Source organism: Pieris napi, chromosome 9 (assembly GCF_905475465.1).
Source record: "Pieris napi chromosome 9, ilPieNapi1.2, whole genome shotgun sequence".
Taxonomy (NCBI): Eukaryota; Metazoa; Arthropoda; class Insecta; order Lepidoptera; family Pieridae; genus Pieris; species Pieris napi.
The window spans coordinates 481,836-491,451 of NC_062242.1; the positions used below are offsets into that span (position 1 = coordinate 481,836).

At 35.3% G+C, this 9,616-nt stretch overlaps 1 protein-coding gene across 1 annotated transcript; it reads right to left on the minus strand.

Moving 5' to 3' along the window:
• Positions 1 to 2,063: 2,063 nt before the first annotated feature.
• LOC125052428 (pupal cuticle protein G1A-like) lies at positions 2,064 to 3,346 on the minus strand. The gene is made up of 2 exons (XM_047653275.1): positions 3,213 to 3,346; positions 2,064 to 3,141 (listed from the first exon to the last, which is right to left on the minus strand). Exons 1-2 carry the CDS (start codon positions 3,315 to 3,317, stop codon positions 2,128 to 2,130), a joined length of 1,119 nt encoding a protein of 372 aa, XP_047509231.1. The 5' UTR covers positions 3,318 to 3,346; the 3' UTR covers positions 2,064 to 2,127.
• Between the last annotated feature and the right edge of the window lie 6,270 nt (positions 3,347 to 9,616).

Here is a 9,616-nt window from a genome sequence, read left to right on the forward strand (position 1 = left end):
TCTACAAATATTATGATGATAGATTTTAAAATAAGAAACATAATTACTCTTTACGTATCCAGCTGTTATTTTTTCATTGCGAACATTAGCTTGTTTTACCATACACTAACGCCGCTACAATAATTTTAAGGGCAATTCATAAAACAGTAAATTTTGATAAACTTATTTTTCATTTTTCTTTTTAAAAAAATAGGTCTTTTGCCGCAAATCTTTTTTTGGATATAAGATACCTATGCTGGTTATTATCTCGATATTTTCTTTTAACATACATGCGAGTGTTAATTGCGCATATATAATGAAAAATCCATTGGTGCTCAGTCATGATTAGAATGCACGACCTCGGTGTTGAGAATACACTTATAATATGACACATCATTTGATTTAACGCAACGCGTATTAGCGGAAGTTTCCGATTCCCTTTCCTGACTGAACCATAATTCGTGTAGAAACCTGATAGCCTTCAAAAATATAACCAATGAAACGCTAATCTGTGTAGGACTAATTAAAATTTGGCAAAAATTTCAAAGGAACATAACAAGTTGCATCTTCAATCGCCTACCTCATTCCAATCTCATTCAGTGCTTCATTAAATTTCTTTGTTTAATTCCTACAGATTTTTAAATTATTTATATAAACCTCCATGGACTGTATACCATTACTTATGTACACTTCATTGCAAGAAAAACAGTACAATTAAAATAATTAAATAAAAAGAAACCAATGGTGGCCTTATCGCTTCGAGCGATCTCTTTTCATTTTTCTCCTATTTATTGAGATATCTGAGTAAAAGTCTACACTAGACAAGTCTATGCAAATAATATCATATGCAAAATCATCGGCTTCGCTATTTAAAGCGCGACCAACAAAAATATTTTAAAAATATACAATTAGTTTCTTAGTTATTAATTTAATTAACAAATATTTTGTCTGGTCTAACAGACCTATTTCTATCTATTTATGTGATCTATTTCTATTTTTATATAGGTATCACAAGAGCAAGCAATTTATTTTTAATAATGTTTACCTCTATGTAAGCGAGTCAACAATTTACGAGAGAAAGAAATCCTTTTAAACTCAAACTCAAAATAACTTTATTGATATAGGTAAACCAGTACACTTATGAACGTCAGAAAAGTTCGTCAGAATTAGTTACATTTACTACCAATTCGCAAGTCAAGGGCGTAGAGTGGGCAAGAAGAACTGGCAAGAAACTTTCCGCCACTCTTTTTAATCGCTAAGTTTTCAGTTATACAAATTGTTTGAACTGGAGCAAATCAATCCCATGGATTAGGATCATTTAAATATTCGTCAAATTTATAAAAAGGTTTCTTGATTAATTTACGTTTAACGAGAGCTTAGAATTTATTTAGTGATAATTCTCTAATTTCGCTTGGGAGTTTGTTGGAAAAACAAATTCCATATAAGGATTGGTTTATCTTCTGGAGCCTGGTTGGTCGTACGCTCAAATTAGTCCACTTTTGAGTATTATACTGGTGAATGTCCGTTTGTTTTTAATGAGGCTTCAAGAATATATTGACCAGACCATATATTTCAGATAAAGAAGATGGATAGATCTTTTGGACTATGTTTTCTGTTACCACGGAATGCCTTCCTAGCTTAAACACGAAAGGAGTCACAAGTTGTTCTTTTCAGAAATTAAAATTCCATATTCTATTTAGAAATATTAATTAAAGATACTAAACACATTTCCGTTATTTATTAACCTTTTTATTATCTTTAATATTCATCACGTTAAGGCCAATATCCCAACTGCGAGAATGAATTATTGTCAGAAGATATTTAACATGAAATATTTAGCTTCAAAATTGCGGTATTTTACTAAAAAACACATGCTCCACATTTTTCAAAGTATGTATTTAACATTGCCGAGATATAATCACAACAATTATAAGGTAATTTCTCAGATATTTTGTCGTTGCTTCTGATTATGAACCAAAAACGACATTATAGTTTTGTATGGATTACATGAGTATAGATAGATAGTATAGATATATTATGATTGTTATAGGTAGTGTTATTAAAATATAATCAATAGACAAGTATCAATGGCAAGATTTTATTAAATCATATTTTATTTACACAACAACTTCTATAATTTGATTCAGTTTACCAACCGTAGTTAGCGCCGTGGGCGTTGTAGGAAATGTGAGAGACGGCGGGAGCAGCGGAGTACGCCAGAGATGATCTGACCACGGGGGCGGCCGAAGCGTAGCTGGAGTACACTGGAGAGGCGGCGGCGTAGGTAGAGTACGCGGGAGAGGCAGCGGCGTAGGTAGAGTACGCGGGAGAGGCAGCGGCGTAGGTAGAGTACGCGGGAGAGGCAGCGGCGTAAGTAGAGTAGGCAGGAGCCGCAGCGGCGTAGGTAGAGTAAGCGGGAGACGCAGCGGCGTATGTTGAGTAAGCGGGTGCGGCGTAAGTGGACACGGCGGGCGCGGCGTAGGTGCGAGCGTAAGACGCGAGAGCGGGAGCGGCGGCGACGTAGGCCCTAGCACCGTGAGCGGTCTGGCTCGAGTAAGAGGAGTAAGAGGTGGTGGCAGGGGAGATGGTGCGGCTCACGGCGACGGCGGGAGCGGCAGCAGCGTAGGTGGCGACTGCTGGGGCAGCAGCGGCGTAGGTGGCGACTGCTGGGGCAGCAGCGGCGTAGGTGGCGACGGGAGATCCGTGAGCGGTCTGGGTGGAGTAAGAAGAGTAGGAGGTGGCTGCGGGGGTGATGGTCCTAGTAACGGCGACTGGGGCGGCGGCGGCGTAAGTGGCGACAGCGGGGCCGGCGGAGTAGGAGGTGATAGCGGGGGCGGCGTAAGTGCGGGCGACGGCCGGAGCGTAAGCCACAGGTGTGGCGTGAGCGGTCTGTGTGGAGTATGAAGACACAGAGGACACGGCGGGGGTGATCGTCCGGGATACAACGGCGGCGGGAGCGGCGATAGCGTGGCCACTGTAGGCGGAGATGCCGTGAGCGCCGTAAGCCACCGGGCCGGAAGTCAACAGTCCACTGCCATGGGCGCCGTAAGCCACCGAGGATCCAGCCAACAGTCCACTGCCGTGGGCACTGTAAGCCACCGGGGAGGCAGCCAACAGTCCACTGCCGTGGGCGACGCCTAGGGCGCAAAGAGCGATGATCAACTGTAAGAAAGAAAAGGTTAGCAACCGCTGGAATTCTTATAATTAATTAATTGTATCACTGTATTACACACCTTGGCGTACATGTTTCTGTTGTTAAAGTTGGCAACTGAATAATATCTGCAAGGATTGCTCTGGTTTTTATACAAAGCCTTCGTCCATAATGTGTCTACTTTCATTGTCAAGGTGGACTAGTATTCCGTGGGTTGTAAGCAATAACAGTGAGTCAGTGATAGACTTTCAATTTCAATGTTGTTCCGTTTGTTTGGTCTGCCGGCATTCGGCATGGGGCAGTTAGCCATCGAGGTTATATTCATCGGTATAGGGCGTTGATAAAAAGATTTACATTATGTTTAAACTTAACGGACCAAATGTATCCGGATCTGACGCATTTTAATTAGCCATACATATATTTTTGTTTGTTAAACGAATGTAGGAGTGACTTTTTACTTCATAACGGTACTTTTTCCGAAGCACCAGACAACATCCAAATAAAGATTCCTGAGATCATTCATCATCAGACTAGTAAACAGATCTATGAAACATACATCAGCATTATTAAGGCGTATATACAAAAGCCTTCGTCGGGTGTATGTCATAAGTATATTGAATTAAATCCCTGATATCATTGTTACTACCAATCATTTATTTCTGCATACACATGAGGCTGCAAAAAATCCTAAGAACCTTACCTATAATAATTTGATTTCCCTATACAAAAGTTGATGAAAAAATAAGGTCTAGGTTCATATTCGTTTCTTATTACTTTCAAGTATGCAGTTTTGAAAGTAATTTTGGTTAAATCCAACAATTTCAACAACCTTTGCCTTTCATTTTACATTTAATTGCTTGATACTTATTAATATATTATTTCACTTGAACATAGGTCAAGTATATCAAGGACATTTAGTAATTTATACTAATTAGTATGTTACTCAAATATTTAAAGGTAAAAAATGATCTGATAGTTACCTAAATAATATTTATATATTTACTTCAACTACTCTCTCATCTCTTTCAGTCAAACTGTGATTAAGCTGAGATAAAAAGAGATAGGTAAGTACTGATTTGATGTGTTTAGTTTTTTGAATAGAGGCGTTATATGAACTTAAGCAGTACAAGTACAATATAATGAACTTAAACAGTACAAGAATTAGACAGTATTAACTAGACTATAACTGCTTTGGTACATGCAAGAAATAGACAAAAAAAAATCACAAGAACAGAAATAATTAAAGACAGATTATTCGTAAAAAAGCGTTTCATACGGCTGGTGAATTTGAAATTTTCGTCGTATTTGAGTTTGAGAAACAAAGACTTAAGAATTACAATAATAGTTCTTGCAACTTACTTTAAAATGGACGAAAGGAACGAAAAGAAGCCTAATTTTTCTTGTCAAAAATTTAATGTTTACTAATTAACTATTTAAAGTTAAAGCTTAGTTTAAGTGTGTCGACGCATTTAATTAATATGTACAGTATTTATGACTAAAACTAATGATTCGCTTCGATTCGATCCGAATGTCGGCTATTCTCTACTATTTAATTTCATTGTTAATTAATCAGTGTATCGATTAAAACCGCATCAAAGTTTGTTCTGTTTTTAAATATTAAAAATGTTTCAATTGAGGAATATATTTAGCAAGAAATTGTTTCGAGAATTGATAAAATATTACGCAACATGCTTTCATGAACTTAATGTTATAATAATTTACGATATCGAGAGCAACCCTCTAAAATCAAGTTGACTTTTAACTGATACTACAATCACTCGCTCCACATTTACGTAAGTTACTACTTGTTTAAAGCATCGTAACATTTACTTGTTGATATAGGGTCGATGACCAAATGTATGTACGTACTGACTGATCTTATTGTAGGTACTAGGAAACAGACGAAACCAGTCTTTTGATATAATAATTATTATTTATATGTTTAAGCAGACAATGAGAGCGTAATTAAACACCTTGATGCCTATAAGAAAGTCGTTATAAAACTATAGCCTTAATATGCATATAAGGAAAAATTAAACAAATTATGTTAGGGTTTTTATACACGCGATAATCTGTAGGCAATTACTGGGATCTTCTGCCTATGATAAATAAATAGATTACTACATTGCTACTGAATTTCTAACCAGTAGCGCTTAAACCCTTATCTATATCTCAGATATTTATCATATTCACTATATGATAAATAGGTAGGTGATCCTTCTGTGGACATACGCGGTTAATAGAAGCAAGTAGTTTCATAAACAGATAAACAAATTTATTTATGCACTGCCGGTATTCGAACTCACGACTTTACTAAATAAGTTAATTTTGACATACTATTATACTAGTCAGTCGCAACTATGTAGAATAAACATTAACATTCAGTAAATTATAAGAACATTATAAACATTAAAGACAGGAAGTTTGAAGACCGGTTCTGCTAAAATATCAGTTGTCTGTCGGTTCATGAGTCATAAAAATCTTTAATGTAAACTTAGACATTCATTGCACTTAGTTATTGCGACACGCTATTTTTAATGTCTAATCATAGATAAAGATATCTAGATTATCAGATAAATAAATAATGACATTACAAATAACATTAAAACATAAGTAATGGAGTTTTAGTCCCATTTAGAACTCGTACAATTATTGTATTCATTAAAAATCGTAATCGTAACACCTACTGTGACGCAAGTATGAAGAAATTTATATGCTCCAACACAAGTACTTCCGTGCACATCAATTATTGAATGCTTTATGGGAATGTCACTAACCTTTACAAACAATTATAAATGTAAATTACTCTTACGACTGACCTATAACAAACACGTGTACATAATGCACTGCGTTGGACACTTAGACAATATTAGATCTAGATCTAGTATATCACCATTCACATTTTTTGTCGATGACACTTACCTAGGCTATACTTGCAGGTCGTGTGTTGACTCAAGACTACGTTTGAATGAAGGTTTATCTATATACCTTATTTAGGTAACCTCATGAAAATTCTATGGGAAAGCTAAGAAAAGTTTTTCTTTTTTTAAAACAGATTTAGTTAAATCTGTTTCATACAACGACGAAAATAAAAAAATAAATCACATCAATTGTCTTTATTTGTCTTATAATTGACTCTACGTGACACAAATTTGTGTTGTTAACAACAAAGAAGCAAAACATGTAACAAATACTTATCTAATAAAAACACCAACTTATGTACTAATACAAAGGGTACTAGTTGTGTTTCGCCTTTTAATTCCTCGTGAGCCCCTAACAAGTTTACCACTGACTCCGAAACGATGCTATGAGATTGAAGTCTTTATTTTAATATATTTCTCAATTCTCGAAGAATTTATTTCAATACATTTCTTTTTTTGAGGTGAAAAGCGCGAGCTTGACGTGTCAAACTTAAAATTGTAATGTAAATTAAATGGCGTAACTAAAAACGTTTTTTTTTTTTAAATTTTTTAGACATAGATAAACCTTTAAGTTAGCAAAATAGCTTTTTCAAATTTTATACTATCTAGCCGAACTGGCCTGGTCGAGTGAAATAATCTATACACACATATATACATATTCTTCTAGAGTTGCACCGGCTCACGAGTATAACGGGAAAATAAATGTCTTGAGACTGTCATATGAAAGAACTGTGGCTGAGACGCCATTCAATGAAATCTCCCAATTATTATATAACAATAAGTCCCAAAAGTGTAAGTCTATGATTGGGTAGTAAGTCAAATCCTCAGTCAATCCTCATTGTCTTCCATATGACATACTTAAGAATAAAAACATACAATAAAAGTTATAAAACATTTTGTAAACTTAAGTCTAGAGGTAAAAGGACGTATTAACGAGATACGTACATAGCTCGTCTTAACATTACGAAGTCTTTGACAAAGCTCTACAATGGCATTGCCACAATTGCAACATATTTAATCCTACTTATTCGTTTATCATTAAAAAAACGGATTTAAAATGGCCGCGCTTATCTTTCGCAGATTACGCCGCTTTGCGCCGCTTAAGCATGATTGGTTGATCACTGTTGACCAATCACATTCAAGCGACGCGACCTGACGTTTTGTTTATAACAAGAGTTCTTACCTGCCATAAGGGCCAACATTTTAATTTCGCTTTTCTAATATATAGAAATATCAATAGATAATACAATACATTTAACATCAAGACACATATGCATTCGCAACTGCATTTCTACTCATGTGACATTCCATAAAGGCAGTAAGCTGACAATCTGTCGTGCCGTACGAGAAACATTGCATAGGAACAAGTTACACTTTCCAAATAATACTCCTTAAATGAGGTAAATGGTATAACGAAACACTGTCGGTTTTTAATTAACTATAAAAATTAGAACGATTTCCGGTGTAGAAATATATAAACGAATATCCCGTATCGAAGAGCCTTGAAATAAATTCAAAGGTGGTCCTTACTTCTACTCGATTTCGTCTTAAAGTCAGACAAGGTCATTTTTTGTTCATACAAAAATAGTTGATTCAGTAGAAAGATTATAACTATAATAGTAAAAACTCCGTTTGTGGTTCTATAAACTAATTAATCAATTTCGTATATTTTCGGCACGTAAATCCGCTAGACGTTTTCGTGAGGGTTAAACGCGACCACGCCTATATCTTGCAAACTTACATGCCGATACCAAAATTGAGAAAAATAGTGGCAAGTGTTCTGTACTTAGAGAGTTAAATTAAGGCGGAATCAACTAGGTCCGTATTTCCGTAAAGCCTAATAAAGATTTAATCTTTAAAACCAGAGGACCTTGATACAATCTTTCCTTTGTATATTTTAAGAAAGTGTTACGAAAATATGATTGTCAAGAGTACTCGTTAATTAAAATTAATCCCTGTAATTTTAAAACTACTCTTAAAATTATATTTATATAAAAACAGATTTCGTGATACAAGGCTAATGAGATAAGGTGGACTAGACACTGTAGTTTTCTTGCCTTTGTTATTATTTTCTTCAAGCCTTGCCTATTTACTACGGAAGCCAACCAGAGCCATTATTATACATTTAAGAAGCCAATTTCATAGAACATTTGCAGTTCTTGGAAATCTTCCAGTGTCTATACTTAAGTCTCCATTACAGTATTGAATCATTACGTACAAAATAAAAGTTCTGTAGGATAATTGTGGTTGATTAACATTTAAATTTTAATATTTACACCAAATTTCTCATTACATAGACTTGATCGACTCTCAACTCTGAGGTCGTGCGTCCCGGGAGTGTACAATTTCTTACATTGCGCGTAATTAACACTGTTCGAACCTGTTCGAAGAAAAGGCAAACGTCGTGGGTAAAACCGAATAAGATCAATCGACGACATGATTCAGGAAACGGAAGCAATCTGAGGTCCAAGACCCATATAGAGTTGTAGCGACACTTGATAAATAAGACAAGTCGAAATATTAATTCTATGCGAGAAAATTCCGCAAATAAATTTTTTCAAGTTTAATAAATATAATTTCTGAATTAAAGTAAATTCAGGCAACTTTATTATTCAAATTATCTCATCAGCCTTTTATATATCGTATCTGATATGAAATCATATATTAAATAGAAATATACCGAACAATTTGGACCAAACTGGATACTCACTATTACGACGCTATACATAAGAAATATGTATTTATTGACACTTCTTTGCATAAATATCAAATCAGGTAACATAAATGATATGTGAAGCACCTTGCGGCCCTGCAACTCCCGCAATGAATATCCAAAAAACAAATATAAAACAATTAACTTAGAACGTTTTAAAGATATTGACAATTTGAAACATGCGTTAAAATAAAACCCGTATCCTTTGAATCCTTAAGTGAGAAGTAAATGCCATAGTGCGTACCCAGCATATTAAAGTTAAGTTACAAAGAAAAGGTAAATACGGCACCGTAAAAGTACCACTCATAACCATAACTATCGTTATGCCCTCAGCTATATTTAAAGCCCTCTAATGTAACCCTGCATTCTTTCATTCATACTCACCCGTAATAGTAGAAATTACTGCCTACCCACAAAACTACTGTCTACCAAAATTTTGTCGTAGGACATTATTTGACTAACATTTATAAAAGTTTTATTAACTTTCAAGATGAGAAAATGTTTGCAGTTTTGAGCAATTTTTCTAAGAGAGCGTTCAAGAATTACAAGAGTTCAAGTAACGAATTTTGGGGGGGGGGGTCCTTGTGTAAAACGTTACGATGCGGGGCGGGGATTGAATTAAGCCGTTATTGGTAATATTATTTTCGACTTTCCAGTACTTTACACCACATAATGGTAACTTTTAGGTATAAATAATCACTAGGTGGTTACGAAATGTTTTACTATACTTGGGTTATACTAGAAAAACGTTACGGCGCGTTACATGGATGTCATAAATCTCCAAAAATTGCGTGACGTAATACTTGAACGTTCCCTACTTCGTTTTTGACACTTAATAGATAAAACCAACGC